The sequence below is a fragment of the Cardiocondyla obscurior genome, linkage group LG01 (assembly GCF_019399895.1).
Source record: "Cardiocondyla obscurior isolate alpha-2009 linkage group LG01, Cobs3.1, whole genome shotgun sequence".
Lineage (NCBI taxonomy): Eukaryota > Metazoa > Arthropoda > Insecta > Hymenoptera > Formicidae > Cardiocondyla > Cardiocondyla obscurior.
This window is the reverse complement of record NC_091864.1, coordinates 7,789,372-7,805,543: the sequence shown is the minus strand read 5'-3', so window position 1 is coordinate 7,805,543 and position 16,172 is coordinate 7,789,372. Positions and strand designations below refer to the sequence as shown.

Below are 16,172 nucleotides of genomic sequence, written 5' to 3'. Positions count from 1 at the left end.
ATCATAGACTTTCCATAACGTCGTAGATTTTGCAAACCCAGCAGTTTGCAATGTCTTAATCTTACATAACGTGTAAAATAAAGTTCGTCGTTTAATAAGGAAAAAAAAACATATATATATATATATATATGTGGGATTTTTTATTAATTATTGGTATGGGATGACATGGCGGGCAAACGAATCCAGAGTCGACCAGTCTTACGTATAAATATGTGTACATTTGTCAAAGGTTTTACATTTTTTTATAAATCGTCGCTTTCTCGCGGTTCTATATTTTTAAACACACGTCTCGTTATCTACTCAACGACTGACTCGCATCGATACTTCGCTCATTACCTTCCCGGTTATTAGAAGAGTTTATGCGAAATTATATTATGAGAATATAAACAGCCAATATAATTGAACACAGGCTATATCGTGTGCGCACCGAACTCAGCATCCTACATATATATATATATATATATATATATATATATATATATATATATATATATATATATATATATATTTTTTTTTTTCTATATATTATTGAAAAGTGCGCATTTTTCTATTAATAAAAAAAAAGAGTATAATCGATGAAACTTAATTACAAGATAAATCCAATATTTTTTCGCCGTCATAAAAAGAAAAATAATAATTCAAAAAATAAATTGATAAGAAATTGAACTTTATGTTTTTGCGTTACGCGAGAGGCAAGTACAATATTGACACTTTGAAGTAAAGATCGAGCAATTCACGGGTACGAGTTTGAAACTTGCTTTCTGACGACTCGAACGACGAAGTCGAACCGGTTGGAGCTTTTAAAGGGGGAAAGAGACGCGATCCCTGAACACTTTCCCACCATTATACCGACCCGTGCATCCCCTTACCTCAACAAAAAAAAAAAAAAAAAAAAAAAAAAGAAAAAGAAAATAAAAAGCGATTTATAAAAAGTGTAAAACCTTTGACAAATATACACATATTTATACGTAAGACTGATCGATTCCGGATTCGCCTGGCCGCCGAGCCATCTCATATCGATAATTAATAGAAAATCCTACAATATTATATATATATATTTAATAAAATAGATTACTATTTAACGTTCTCTCGAAGCGTATCCCGCCGGTGGCCCAGCGCGGAATACACCGCGAATCGGATAGAGTCCGAATGATAATAAAACTTTAATTATCGATAAGTTACGGGCGGCGTCTCGTTCGCGTGATGAGGGCGATTAAAAAACACGAGCGAGCGCGCGTCCGTCGATTGCCTCCATTATTTATCGTTCGCACCGATTGTTTCTCGGCGGAGCGAAACGTTAACAGGATCGATCCCGCGAGACGACGCGCGCGGATGCTGCAATTTGCGTCGTCCGCCGCAGTATGTGCTCTCCCGTTCGCGCGTTTCCATTTCCAGGGTAAATTGTTTCCGCCACCCGCCGAGAAAGGGTTTCCCCTCGATCTTGCCAGCAAACGAAGACCCTACCGCCCTTCAGATGTGAATAACGTAAGCGAAGGACTCGAAGAATTAATTTTTTTCTCCCCCCAAAAAAAAAGAGAAAAAACATTAATAATTTTTAATAATAATAATACTAGTTTTCTTTTTTTTTAAATTAATTTTTCTTAATATTTTTTGTCTTGCTTGATAATAAAAAAAAAAAAATTGTTACATTGTTCGGAGACTGGATGTTAAATTATTGCGAGATCGAGGGCTGACAAAGTACGCTCTTCACGGCGAGAGGATGAAACGGAAAAACGGGGTTTCCGCCAAGGGCGGAGATAAGAAAACGAGAGGACAGATAATATTCGTAACGTCGCGCACAGCTACGATTTTTGCGCGAACGCCCCGCTGTGCTTTGGATATTTTTGTACCTCGCGCGATATGAAAGTCCGATTACGTAGCTTCCGCGATAGTTTGCCCGCTCGATACGTTTGGTGATTCCCGGCGAGCGCATTCCTCCCGTATTTAGAGCCGCTATGTGATGTTATTTCCAATTTGTAATATCTATCGCCAGTTTATGCCGCGTTTAAGAAACGCGAATAACAGTAATATATCAGAGGAAGGCCGTTGTTGATTTTTCCTGCCTCCCGTACTCCTCGTTATCATCCCGGACTAGCTGCTCGGGGATCCATTCTTTCCGCGAATCCCCGATCGCATTTTCTTTGAAGCGAGATAAGTACAATGTGAGGACAAACAGGCGGTAATTTATTTTGCAATTATTAATAGTGCGAGGCTTCGCATTGGATTTTTGGGAAAAAAAAAAAGAAAGAAAGAGAAACGAGCGGGTATTTGTGTTGTTATTATTATTATTTCCACGTAAAAAATAGGCAACGAGTGGCAATTAAAATTTGAACAGGTGGAGCACATGTGTCTCGATAGCCGCGAAAGGTTAACGCCGTAACGTAATCATATTCACGGCTTTTTAAATATACGGCGCATTTTGCGAGGCGTATTTTTCCTGGATTTTGAAGTAAAAACAAATTAGTGAAATTCATTTTGACTAACGCACGACATATTGGAATTTACGAACTCCCCCGCGTTTTTTTTCCTTTTATTTTTCGTCAAATAGAATTGCGCCGTAACTGAATCTAGAGCTGTCGATTAATTTGCAATTAATACTTTGAAATAATTTTACGAGAAAATTAAATTCAACGCGTTCAAAGTGTTTATCGATATTTCTGTTAAATTATCGACGCTCGAGTGAAATGATTCAAGAAACAGTTTTCCTCCGCGAAAATCGTAACCCGTCCTGACAAATAAATCGAGTAATTCTAAACTCGCGTGTTAAAAAAGCGTGTTTATTATCGAAATATAATACCGGGATTGGGGGAGAGGCGTGTGCAAACAGGCGAGCGCGAACACGCCAACGTGACGACAAAGGAAATTGTTATTACTCGGGGAAAAATGTTTTTGACGTTGATATTTGCCCAGAATTTCCCGGCAAAATTGAGTTTTCGCTCGTAAAACTCGATGTCCGTCGAAAACGAAGTGAATTAATGATAAACGTGTTATCAGTGGAGGAGGCGGTCTGTATTTACGCACGATCCGTAATAATTGTAAATTTGCTCGCGCCTACGTAAATATCAAACGAATTAATAATCGTGACCGGCAAACACACTTCGCGATTAAAGCTCAACGTGTCACGGTGTTCCGTAAAATAATTTATATGAAATAATTTTTTAATTATTAACGGGCACCGTAAATACTTCTAAGACTTCATTTTTTTGCTTGAACAATTTAAAAATAAATTTAAATGTTAACTAAAAAAATACAAGTATTGCAGTAAATCATAAAACTTATGCAAGTTCGGCCTTTGATTTTTTTTTTTTTTCTATTTTATTAATTTTTTTTATACGAGAATACATCGTGCTCCTCTTCAATACAGGTTTTTCCAAACGGGTGGGAGAGCTGTATTGTTTCAACTAGTTCCCGCAATTATCACAGCGCAGAGAACTGGATAAGAGAGAACCGGTTTTCTCGCCGCGACCTCCTAACGCAACTTGCTTGTTTCTACCTCGAGAAACCCGCGTTCTTATCGGCGCACCATTGCGAGGCTCGTCCGCGAAAAAAAAAATCCTACGCCACATAAAGCGTAATCGCGTAAACCGGATTGGAAGATTGCGCAAGCCGATCTCCGGGCCGCCCGATTCCGACATCCCGCGATTGTCGCGCGCGCCTTCCTTCTCTCTCGCGTTTTCGTTCGCGCACAGCATCCTTTTATCACGTAGCACGGCTCAATGCTCCGATCGTGCGGGGAAACAACGGGCCTCTTGTGAGCCACCGGCTTTCTTCTCGATAAAACGGAAGCTGGACGAGGAAAATTGCACTCGATCCGAACGCACGTTCGTCTTTTTCCTCTCAATCAAAAATACATTTTAGAAATCGGACCGCGCGATTGAACCCGCGCGAGCGGCGGGTCGAAACGGTTAACAGGTTGCAATCAAGCGATAAGATTTTTTCTCAGTCTCAACCGAGAGACGTAGATATATATTTTTTATTTTTTTTTTCTTTTAACTTAGACGTGTCGTCGTCTCCAGGCGGCTCGTTGATTTTTCAATTTCGCCCTTTGTCGCATATTACGCGAGCCGCGAAGTGACTTCGTTATCTCCGGATGCCCGATGGTCTAAAAACGGGGTCGGACGCTTCGCGGGGACATCTGCGTCTAATTTGGTGGCGAATGAGCTCTCTTCGGCCTCGCATCCGGACTCGTTCGCGATCGTGTCTCTTCCTGAGATCTTGGGATATCAATAACGCGTAGGTAATTCGAGTCGTGCGTAAAGCGATAACGGCCCGGCGAACCGGGCACGGCTTGACCGCAGCAACTTGCACGCTCAGCTGATGCACCGACGGTTCCGCACGGCCGGTTGCCGTTTCCAAGCTGACAAGAGCCGAACTTGGTGCAGACAGTTTGCCGCTGCTCGCGAGCGAAATCGGGCCAAGTTGGAGGAAAGATGAATAATGCGAGTTCGGAAAAGACGAACGAGAAGAAGGGAAAAAGAAAAAAAATTAAAAAATAAAAGAGAAGCTCACTGAGAGAAAAAATATAGTTTTTTTTTCTTTTTTTTTTTTTCTTGGCATAACTTTATAGCATTTTTAACGACGCGATTGAGTCAATTATAAATATAATCGAGTCAATCATATTTATCATTAAAGGCGTCATAAAATTATGACTGAGCGTAAAAGTAAACTATTTTTCTCTCTCGGCGCAGGGAAAAAGGGAGATAAGATAAAACTGGAAGAGGACAGGGGAGTTCGTACTTGGAATTTGCTTGTAACTTTACTTCTAATTAATACTTTCTTTTCTAATTAAAAATGTAACAGGAGGAGGAGAAAGTTTGATTTACTTTTTTTCAATTTTATTCAAGATTTTTATTGTTGAAAAGCCGCGTGATAGACGCTCGCCTTTTTTCCGCGAATATAAAAAGGGTTTCGGTTACTCGTTCGACTAGGTGAAACAAACGTGACTTGTTACCCGCAGCCTGGTGCGCGTTTATCGCTCGCATGCGAGTTCGTTTACCCCGTTGCAATAATCGTCCCATCCCTTATCTCGCGGTTTCCTGCGGCAACTCTCGCTTTCGCGACCGCAACGCGCCGCGCGCTAATCAGGGCTTCAATTCGGTTCTGTTTTATGTCGCGATTAGGCGAAATCAGCAGCTTTCCAGTAACGCCGGAGCGATCCGAGGAAGGCATGCCTTCGCTCAAGCCAGCCGCTTTTGTTTGGCGGCGCGAGCTCTCACGGATAATCGTTGCTGACATCACCCAGGCCGATCCGCCGCGGTAGGAGGCCTCGAATTCTAATTTTAATGAATAACTTACGCGTGTTTATGTACATTTCACTTTGCGCTTTGTGCGCAACACGGTACGGGAAGGGACTCTCGCCGCGATAATAAATCTATCTTCCCTTCGCCTTCTATTTTCCTCTCCCTCTGTTTACCCGGATTTCCCTATTATGCGCGCGATTCAACCGTCCAAACTTGGAGCGCACCTACTACCGTTGAACCCTCTTCACGAGTTCATGTTTGCGTAATAGACGGGCAATCTGCCCGCTCTATTTTCACTTTGGCAAGGGTGCGTTATGCAGAAAAATTTTTCGTGCGCCACGTCAGTGGGCTTGGGGAGGGACCTAACCGGTTTCCCGGCGAATTATTCCTGGCCGGGAGATAGAGATCACTCGCGAATGATCGATCATCGTCAGCGTCGCCGCGCGCCTAGTCGTTCGCGAATTTAACGTCGCTCGCGACGGCAAGGAGACCCGGTGATAGTGGACCTGCTTCGTCGGCCGGCCCGGGGGGTGAGGTTGCATCAGCATTAACGGGTCGATAATGGGGGAAGCTCCTTTCGAAGCTGACTTCGCGACATCGTTTATTCGTTCCGATCGAAAAATATCCACGCTAAATAAATAAGTTAAAAAAGAAAAAAGAAATTGACACGATTGTAGAGCCAGGTCTTTATTATTTCAGTTATATTCAACGTTTTAACTCCTGACGCGTTTACCGGAGGGTTAAAAGACTTTGTTGCTCTTAGAAAAATATCCCCTCTGATTTTGTACAATTGAATCGAAGCATTGATGCGTTTGTATCTTCAAGTACGCATCTTCATTTTTTTTTTCGACGCGTTTGCCGAACGATCCAGCTCTCCCCAAAACTCGCCTTTCCTTCGTTCGGAAGAAAGCGGGTTTTTCGAGGATCACCTACTCCCGAGGGTCGTATTCGGGAGCGGAGGGAGAGGGGAATGGGGGGGAAAACATTTGTGTTCTAAGCCGCCGATGATACGAGGGGGCGGATTTAATACGATTTTTGGGAGAGCTACCTGCGTTACGCGCGGCGAAGGGAAGGGCACGGAGAACAAAGAAGCGTTTCTCGTAGAGGAGCGTGTTCTATAGGGACCGGAATCGGGGGGAGGCGAAGGGAGGAAAACAGGAAAGATCGCCTGGACGAAGATAGCGCGGCACAAAGACGTCTCTTTCGCTACCCCGCTGAGTATCAGCGTCCCTCTCCCTCGTTCGTTCAGCTGACCCGCTATTTTCGCCTACGTTAGAACGTGGTAGTGACGAGGGAGGCAAAAGGGGACTGCGAGAAGGGTCTTATGGAAGATGGAGCCGCAGGACCGGATTTAGGACGGGACGGGCGGGCTGTAAAAGTTCTTTTGTGCAACGCTGAAACGTGTTTGTGCACTAAAAATAATATATATATATATATGTATTTTTTTTTTTTTGCGAGTATACATATATTTTGTACTATGTATATCGAGAGAAACGTCTCAGAAAACGTATATCTTCGAACTCGCGCCTCTCGTTCTTATCTCCTTGCCGAAGATCCAAGTGTTTTATTCGCTTCGCGAGGAACTTTCTATTGTACTTTCGGGAAACTCTTCATCTCGACGAGAGACGGGTTTTTTTTTCTTTTTTAATTTTAATAACTACAGGAGTTGGATAAATCATTATCGAGTTTTTAGCGTGAATTACGTTACATTTAATTTGTACAACGAATCGCGTATCTTTGTCTCTCGTCTTGACTGTTTCAAACGACGATTGCGGCGAAGTTGACATTTCTTATTTTCTAGTACAAGACGTTCACGTTTTAATTGCCTGAGGCTTCAGCGCCCGCGAATCCGGCTCTGTTCGAGAGAGAACTGAAAGAGAGAGAAAGAGAGGGCTAAAAAGAAAAAAAATAAAAAGGAGAAAGAGAGAGAACGAAAAACCGGGTGAGAGAGGCGAGAAAAGGAAACGCCGCGATAGAAGAGGGAGTAAAAGAGAAAAGAGAGAAGCTGGGAGGAGTCGTAGAGCAGCAAAGGAACGAAGGGTGCGGAGGGAGGGAGGGTAAGGTGGAGGTGCGTAGCAAGAAAGAGAGAGAGGCCGAGACGAGAAGGAAGAGTGACGTATAAAAAAAAAAATCGTCGGAGGAGAGGAGGAGGAGGTCGGAGAGAAAAAGAAAACACCGTGAAGAATCGAAACGGTAGTCGTTCGGGCGATCCTGCTAAACAGGTAGATCGATATTGACATTTCGACCCGTATCCCGGTCTTTTCGCTTGCACGAGCGAGCTGCGGGCTTCTATTCGGACAGGTTGATCCGCGGCCTCGAGATCGCCGCGCGAAACTTGCCCGCTGAAGCATTATAGAAGAAGGATACGATTCTCCGCGTGGACTCGCTATCAATCGTCGTTAAAAATTTTTCCGGCATTATTAAGATCACCTGATACGAACGGGATCCCATTGGGCATCCTCGCGATATTTAAGTTCGTTTTGCGCAACGTCTGGAAACGCGCGAGATCGCGGTTATTAAGTAGTATACGTATGTTCACGGGTGTAATTCGTATTCCCGGGAAGTACGTTACGTAATTACACTAATCGAGTGCTCGTATATCGCGAACTTTGCAAATCGACGGCGGCGTAACTGGTCGTAAAATCGACAGCAAGAGCGAAACGCGCGAGGCGAAAATTGCGGATCGAGAAAAGAGAGCGCGCCTCTTAATGACGCCGAAAGTAATATTCGGTATATTTGGCTGTTCAGCTGGAAGCACCGGGAAGCAAATCCTGGAAAATCGAGGAGGATTATTACGGGAATTAGTAGAAATGCCCTCGGTAGGAATATTAAAATATGATATCGGTGGCTTTAACCGGAAAGAGAGGTAGAGAGAGCCGGGGAAAATATAATCGGGATTCGCGCCGAAGATAAAGCGCCGGTTGAAATACAAAAATTTATTTATCACCGTCAAGAGTCAACTTTAAATTAAATCTGCAAATAATTACGAAGTTAATTATTATTGTCAGTAAATCGCATGTAAAAGGATTAATGAAATATTATCGAGTTACTCTGTTCGCGTATCGACATTTGCGAACTAATATTGAAGCAATACAGAGAATTGTGTGCAGAAACTTGTTCTGTTATTTCGCTTCTTTTTATTTTTATATAATTACGAAACCAGTTTTAGTAGAGATAAATTTAGAAAAATCGTACCGTAGTTTCCTTCTTTTTTTTCTTTTTTTTTTCCCAAGTATACTTATCGTATAATAAACATATTATACATTCTGCAGTTTTTTTTTCACGCAATTAAAACCGGAAGAAAAAAGAGATATAATCAATGCATTGCGTCATTATTCTTTTTTTCTTTTTCTTAAAGTAGATATCCGACTTCGACAAAAACAACGATTAGCTAACCACGTAAATCAAAGGTATAAATACAAAAAAAAAAAATTGGTCTACATATAAATACAATGTAATTTATGACACGCGTGTTTTAAGTTTTTTTTCCAGTAGCGCTAAAAAAAATAAGCAAAAAAGGAAAAAACATAAAACCGTAGGAAGGACAGAGAGAGAAACAATAAATCTTGTTAACGCTTAATTTTTCACAGCGCTCTAAGAGTTTTCTTTGTTCACTTTGGCCCGGACGAAAGGGAAAGCCTTTGTTCGGGTGGCACAGAGTCCCTTCGCTATGATTAGGGTGCCGAAATGGCCTAGGTCCCTCTATGATCGACAGGGGCGAAGGGTGGAGTGACAAGGGTGGGAAGCGTGCGGAGGGAAAACGGTGGGGATGAAACGGTCCAGGGCGCGCAGTTCGACGAAGATGCTGCTACGTAACCGCCTCGGTGAGGGACAAGGACCGTCGCCGCCTGTTCGTGGAATATTCCGCTGAACTCTACAGCGGGACTGTGCGAGATCGTTTGGCGGAGCAGGGAACGAAGGGGGACCAGAGGGGGATCGAGAGAAAGACCCGGGGAGTTAATGTCCCACGCGGAACTAAACCTAGAGAGACACGAGCCCGCGTTTTGTGGAAACGCTTTCTCTTCGCGAGATGCATCGCTGAATAGAAAGAGACAAAAGAAAAAAAAAGAAAAGAAAAATGAAAGGTAGGGACCGGAGTCGCGAATAAACGCAGAAAAAAAGTCGACGCGGATCGGATAATTGCAGGGTCGACGATGAATTAATTATGCACGTTGTTAATTACGAAGCGCGGTATTTTTGTTGGAAGTGTATCGGAAATGTAGATTGAAAGGCAGATATGGCGTTACCCTGCGACGAGCGGCGTAAGGCCAGATATGGTGGCTGGCGTACGTGACTTCTCCCTCTCTGGACCGCCGAGCGCGGGGAGGTGTAGTAGGCCGCGTTCTCCCTCAGTCCTCTGTGACCGGTGCTTCGCAACACATCTACGCGCGCGCTTCGTGTGAGATTCGACGCACACAACGCTAAGATCACGTACGCTAGCCGCCGCCGCAGCATCGCGAACACAATTCCTGACGTTGAGCGACGTCAGATCTTTTCCTTTTCTATTTTTATTTCTTTTTTCACATGTCTATTATTTTGTTAAATATAGAAAACATTATTTTGCAACGTCCGAGATTTCGATATCGCATTAATTAAGTTTGTACGTTGATCTTTCAATCAGGATTGACTGATACCGATACCGTTTCTCCGCTATCGCAGCTCTGTGACATAATTTGCCATGTTTCTTTTTTCTTTTTTTTAAGGATAGCTGCAGTATACGATATTCATAATCAAACGCCTGTTCCAAAGAAGACTCCGAGATAAACGATATCGGCGGGCAGTTAAACTTTATTTCTCTGTTTACGCTAAGCCGAGATACGAATCTATCTGGGTTTAGAAAGCTGGCGTGGCGTTGCCGAAGGTGCCGCGATATTGTTCCACTTCTGCTACCGTTGCTAGATTAAATGTATGTTCAACAGTAGCCTTAAAAAATCTGCAAATGCGACACAAATTTAAGAACAATTTCTTTACAAATTCTATCTTTTTGCAGTCGAGAACGCGCCGCATGCTAAACTCATGACAGAGCTGACGTGCGGAAATCGTAAATGAAATACGCTGCGTTCTCACGCGGCGTCGAGGCACCGTGACGTTAGGTGATAGGATTATCGGAATCGGAATGACGCCTGAACATTTTCATATTTGCCCGCGTAGGTAACTCAGGGCGCGTGCAAGTGCAGCGAGTTCCGGTTCGCACCGCGCCGCGGCGCGACGCGTCGTCATTCGTAGTCCGCGACTCGGAGCTGCCGCCTCGCCGTCGTTGCGCGCTTTTCGCGTTCCGTTCGCCGGGAGAAAGACGCGGGCGAAGGCCACCGCCTCTGGACACCGACCGGAAGGCCGGCGGCGACCGTCGCGTAACGCCAAATCAACGAATTTCGGTAAGCGATCGTCAATTTGTGCGGCGTCGTCGCCAAGTGCGGGTCGTGCAACGAAACGGCACCTGCGAAACGCATGCGCGCCTCGCGTATTCAAGCCCGTTCTTTCGAAGTCGGTTGCGCTCCGGCCGGCTTTCTCTCTCTCGCACGTTCAAGCGAGTTTACGCGCGCGATTTCCGCGTCGCGAGTGCACCAGAAGACTCTAACAATCTCGTAATGTGCGGGCTAACGCGGCATGCCGGCGGTTATTTCCGATGAGCATTTCTTTTACGACTCGAAATCGCTCAAGGGGAAGAGACAGAGGGGAAGGCGGGCAAAACGGTGAGTGCCGGGCGACGCGCCCGTCATGTTGTCTCTCTCGCGCCGCGTTCGTCGCGACAATGTCGGGTAAAACGTTGGACATTTACGGGAACGTGTTACTCGTCTCTTGATCGCAATTAGATAATTAATAATCGGACGCGAGTGAATGTTGTGAGTGACCTGAGGATGCTCGAGCTAACGCTGGGACTTTGGGTTCGCGAGGACGGAGCGGCTGCGGCTTTCTACTTCGGTGAGTAGAATTATTTGTATTTGAGCGAGGTAACCGTTTTCGTTCACCGACCGAATCGAAACGGGCGAATCGTGGTGCTCGATCATATTGCGGGTAAAGAACGGAAACATATATTGCTCGTAACATTCAATATATATTTATTGTCTCGAGATATTGTATGTATTGAAATTTACAAGGCTATCAATAAAAAGGTAAACTGCGTTAGAAATAAATCGCCTCTAAATGCGAAACGTTGATTTACGTTCGTTGATAATAAATTTTAGCGGCAAGGTTTTTAATTTAAGGCTTCAGCGGGCTTGTTGTCTCTTTTCGAAATCGGGAATTCTCTTGCAGAAACGTGATTAGAAGTCAGAAGCACTAAACCGTTAAACCCTTCCCGACAGGAAGCGTGTAAAAGTAAAATTGCAATTTGCACAAGCGCAATTGATCGACGCGACAGTATTTTTCAGTTCGCAGAAGCATCGAAGACGCTCGACCGAGTAGTCTCCGTTGAAATTAACCCATTAACCGACACCGATTACTTCATTTCCCTTCGCAATCAAATATAATTTCATTCAAACTCAAACGAAAAGCAGTCGTGTTCAAAATAATATTAATTAAAAATAATTTCATTGCATTTCAGACAATTAAATAATAAATTACGGCAATTTAGTTTATTACTTTTTTAACATAAATCTTTTTATATTAAAGAGCAAACTTAGAATACCGTTTTTATATTTAAATTAATAAATTAATATTTCAATTTTCATCGAGGAACACGAGCGGAAAATTATAATTAGAATACAATCAATTAAATGGAATTTTTGTAAGTAATTAATTTGCGATTGAGCTCGCCCAATTATTATTGCGAATGTACGGTTAACGGGTTAAACAATTGCTCCTTCCACGTCTGCAGAAATTTAACTGTGAATTAATCATATTAATCGGCAGAATCGTGGAACTGCAGTGAACGAGATACATAATACATACAGTATATATAATACAGGTGCTACGTTATCTTATTATTTATGCTACAGCATTATTCTTTAGTTATCCGTGTAACCTTTTCTTTTTTTTTTATTTCTTTTTTTTTCTCTCTCGTCAATAATACACGCAGATTCGTCGTAATATGCTAGGCAACCTAGGCGAATGCCTAAGAACGCTAAATACACTATAATATATAATCATTATTAATGCATTCGCGCCGGGTAACTAATGCTAGAGTCTTCAGATCGCTTCTGGTAAGAAAAATCAAAGATAAATTATAAGTTACCCGACGCGAATGTATTAAAACGATCTTTAAACGAATGACAAAATAAGTATACCGGGAAAAAAGTACTCGTATGCCATCATTTTTTATTTCGCAATAATATTATTTGTCCATCGCATACCGAGAGGGAAAAGAAACATAAATTATGAGACGACTCGTCGTTAATTTATATTCTCAGCTTTGTATAATTTGCGAAGCTTTAACGAAATCACTTTCGAAGGGAGTTTGCCGATTCAATAGTAAATGGAATAACGTAGAAGAAGCTTATTTGCGTGATTGTAAAAAAAAAAAGAAAAAAACTTTTTATCGCATTGATAAAGCAACAAAGGTTATAAATACGTTATCGGTTGTAAATTTTTATAAGGGATATTATCACGCAAATGGTACAGCCGATAATAATAGTAATATCTACAGCTAACTTTCACGTGCACGTAACATCTTAACTTTTTATGCACCGAGTTTATTCGCTAATAAAATGAGATTCAGAGAAACAAAGATGATAATGCATGAATATTATTTTTATTTCGCAACCGCCTTTACGATCTGTTTCACGTTTACATCCTTAAATGCTATTTTAAAACGAAAAGTAGAACGAAAATGGTGACATACGGATACTCTTTTGTACTTACACATAAGTTTCATTAGTAATTACAGTCGAATGTTTTGCCCTATAAAGGAATAAATTGGTAATCATATTTTAAGTACCTAAATTGTATCGTAAAGATAATTGAAAATATCTTTGCGTTTTCAATATTCACTTCGAAAAGTTAAAGAACGTATTGCATAGGTATACTTCGTAGACAACTCTCTGTTGAAACATCCCTTTCTTTCTTTTTTTTCTTTTTCTTTTTTCTTTCTTTTTTTTTTTTTTTTTGTTTGTTTTTAAAATAATAGATTTGCGATCGAGTGTTGAAAATTATTTCCAATTGGCAAAGTATACCGTTTGATAGAAATCCACGCGTGGATTACATAGATCCTGCCACCAGCTTGTTCATTTCTCTACGTTCGAAGCTCTAATTCTCTCGCGTTATGAGTAATTCTAATTGGACGAACAAGATGCTTAGACGACTCCACTATGTTACGGAGAAATTACGCCTGCCGTCGCTACGACACGGCGAGATTCGCGTCGCAAAAACTTATCTTACTTCGTGTCTCGCTTTCTCACTTGATTATATCACATCCCAGATCGAAGTCTGAGAATCCTTAGATCCTTAAATTCTCGAATCGCTTCTAATCGCTTAGACTTACAATACTCGAAACTCGTCAGTTTCTCCAATTTTTCATTTTGTCGTAGCCCTTAAAAGTAGCAACCTTTAGTTTTCAGAGCTGTTGTGCCTCCGGATAAGGAAATTATTAGGTGGTTCACTTTAGAATGAATTATTTTCGTCGCACGACTAATAAATTTGATTAAAAAATATTTGGAATATAATATTTTTTTTCAGCTTTCTCAGATAAAATTTCTGTATCATAAATTCTTATATTTTCAAAAACTCTCGAACAGTGTCCTAAATTCTTGCAATTTTGAGTTAGGTTATCGCAATCTTTTTCTTTAATTCTTTAACGATACCTTAAATTGTTAGCTCTTTCGATTCTTCAATTCTTTTGCATCTGCGAAAAAGCCAGATTTCGCTTCTGTAATACTCTCGCTGTTAAATTCTTAATTATTTGAACTTTTGAACCCTAAGATCTAATTCGTAGATATCGTAAAATTCAATTGCACGAAATTGCTGGTCTTTAGACGTTTAATGCTTGAAATTTTAGAGTCATTCGTTTAAGTCCTAAGAGAGTTTTTCTTCGATCTTCGCACACGTCTTAGGATTAACAAATTATTGAATTGTTTGAAGTTCATTCTGAATATTGACATCCTTCAGACTCTTAGATTTTCCGAATTCTATAATTCTAGGCTGTGTCTCCTTGGAACTTTCGAATCCTCAAATCATACAGCTTTCCACCCTTGAACCTTCAAGGACTTTCCTCCTTGCCTCCTGATAGTCGATACGACTTTTTCCTCGCGGTACGCGTGCACGGTGGCTCCTTTCTCATTTTAATTGGAAGACCAACATCCATCGAGAGGTCCTTAAGCGCTAACGCCAATTATGACACCACCGCTTCCGGGAAGGCCGGTTTCTCCCATCAAGGCCAAATCAATTTCCTTCGCGGCCAATCTGCCTTCTGCAATCGCCCACACTACGAGAGACTGTCCACGTCTACAATCTAATTAACAAAAATATGTACGATAAAGTCAAAAGATTAAATTAGAGAAAAAAAAATTTTTTTTTAAAGAAAAACAAAAACTTTTTATTAGACATTTAACGTTTAATTTAGATATTAATATACTAACCGCCTGCCGCGTAAATGTTGGGCAAATTTGTACGATATTTTCCAATCGGAGTCTTATAGTTTCCCCTTTCGTCTAATTCAGCGTTCACTTCCGTGGCGATGTATTTCTCGGGCCCGAGAAAACCCATGGCGAGTAGCACTAGGTCGCACTTGTACACCTTCTCCGAGTTTGGCACTTCCTCCATTTTCCACCGACCATTATCGTCCTTTCGCCATTCCACAGTCACCGTTTTGATGCCGCATACATGACCCTTCCCGTCGTCCAGGAACTCCTTGCTCAGCGTGCTGTATCTACGTGGATCTCGACCGAATTTTAGGGACACTTCCTCATGACCGTAGTCAACTTTGAACACTCGTGGGAATTGAGGCCACGGGTTATCCTTGCCTCTCTGGGCCGGCGGCTCGGGCAAGATTTCAAAGGTCGTAATCGTCTTCGCGCCTTGACGCAACGAGGTTGCTATACAATCGCACCCAGTGTCACCGCCGCCTATGATGACGACATCTTTGCCCTTGGCTATCAGCCGCATATCTAAAGGCGCCGCGTTACCCATTTGTTTCTTTTGCCAATGCTCCAAAAAGCTCACAGCAAAGTGTATTCCCTCCAACTGTCGACCAGGAATCGGTAGATCTCGTGGCCACGTCGCTCCCGTACATAATAATACCGCGTCGTACTGTTCTTGAAGTTCCTGAAATAATATAAACGTTATGCGGGGATCAGAAAATTTTTTCTTTCTCTTCCACACATTTATAATGACGATATATATTGTAGAAAAAAAATTGTCGCGCTAGTTTACCTGCATTGTAATATTTTTCCCCACGTCGACGTTTGTCTTGAAAATAATTCCTTCCGCGGCGAGTAAAGAAACTCTTCTCTGTACGACTTGCTTTGATAGTTTCATCGTCGGTATGCCGTACTGCAGCAGTCCACCGATTCTGTCGTTTCTCTCGAATACTGTTACCGTATGGCCCGCTTTGTTTAGTTGATGAGCGGCAGCTAATCCTGCGGGACCGGATCCGATTATAGCTACCAATCGTCCGGTTCTTCTGGCCGGTGGGTGAGGCACGATCCAGCCTTGTTCGAACGCGTGATCGATTATAGCGCACTCGATGTTTTTAATTGTTACGGGCGGTTCGGAGATACCTAGGACGCATGCACCTTCGCAGGGCGCGGGGCAAACTCTTCCGGTGAACTCTGGAATAATTTAATTTCGAAAAATTTATCCAATCTCTTTTTATTATCAAAAATAATTTATTATTTTATTTTAAAAATTTATTATTAAATTATTATTATAATTATATTTTTATTTATATTATTATTAAATTAAAAAAATATTAAAATTTATTATTAAAATAAAATAATTGAAATAAAAATTATTTATATAGTTTATTGTATGTAGAAAAGAAAATCAAATTCGCAGTTA

General features: G+C 41.8%; 1 protein-coding gene across 3 annotated transcripts in view; it reads right to left on the bottom strand.

Moving 5' to 3' along the window:
• Positions 1 to 11,275: 11,275 nt before the first annotated feature.
• Positions 11,276 to 16,172, bottom strand: part of LOC139113719 (uncharacterized) — a 32,037-nt gene continuing 27,140 nt past the window's right edge. For all 3 annotated transcript variants that reach the window (XM_070675069.1, XM_070675060.1, XM_070675079.1), the window contains exons 20-22: positions 15,546 to 15,943; positions 14,753 to 15,437; positions 11,276 to 14,625 (exon numbers count right to left, since the gene is read on the bottom strand). In XM_070675069.1, coding sequence (XP_070531170.1) covers positions 14,489 to 14,625; positions 14,753 to 15,437; positions 15,546 to 15,943 — 1,220 coding nt within the window. In that variant the 3' untranslated portion in view covers positions 11,276 to 14,488. The remainder of the gene's footprint in view (positions 14,626 to 14,752; positions 15,438 to 15,545; positions 15,944 to 16,172) is intronic.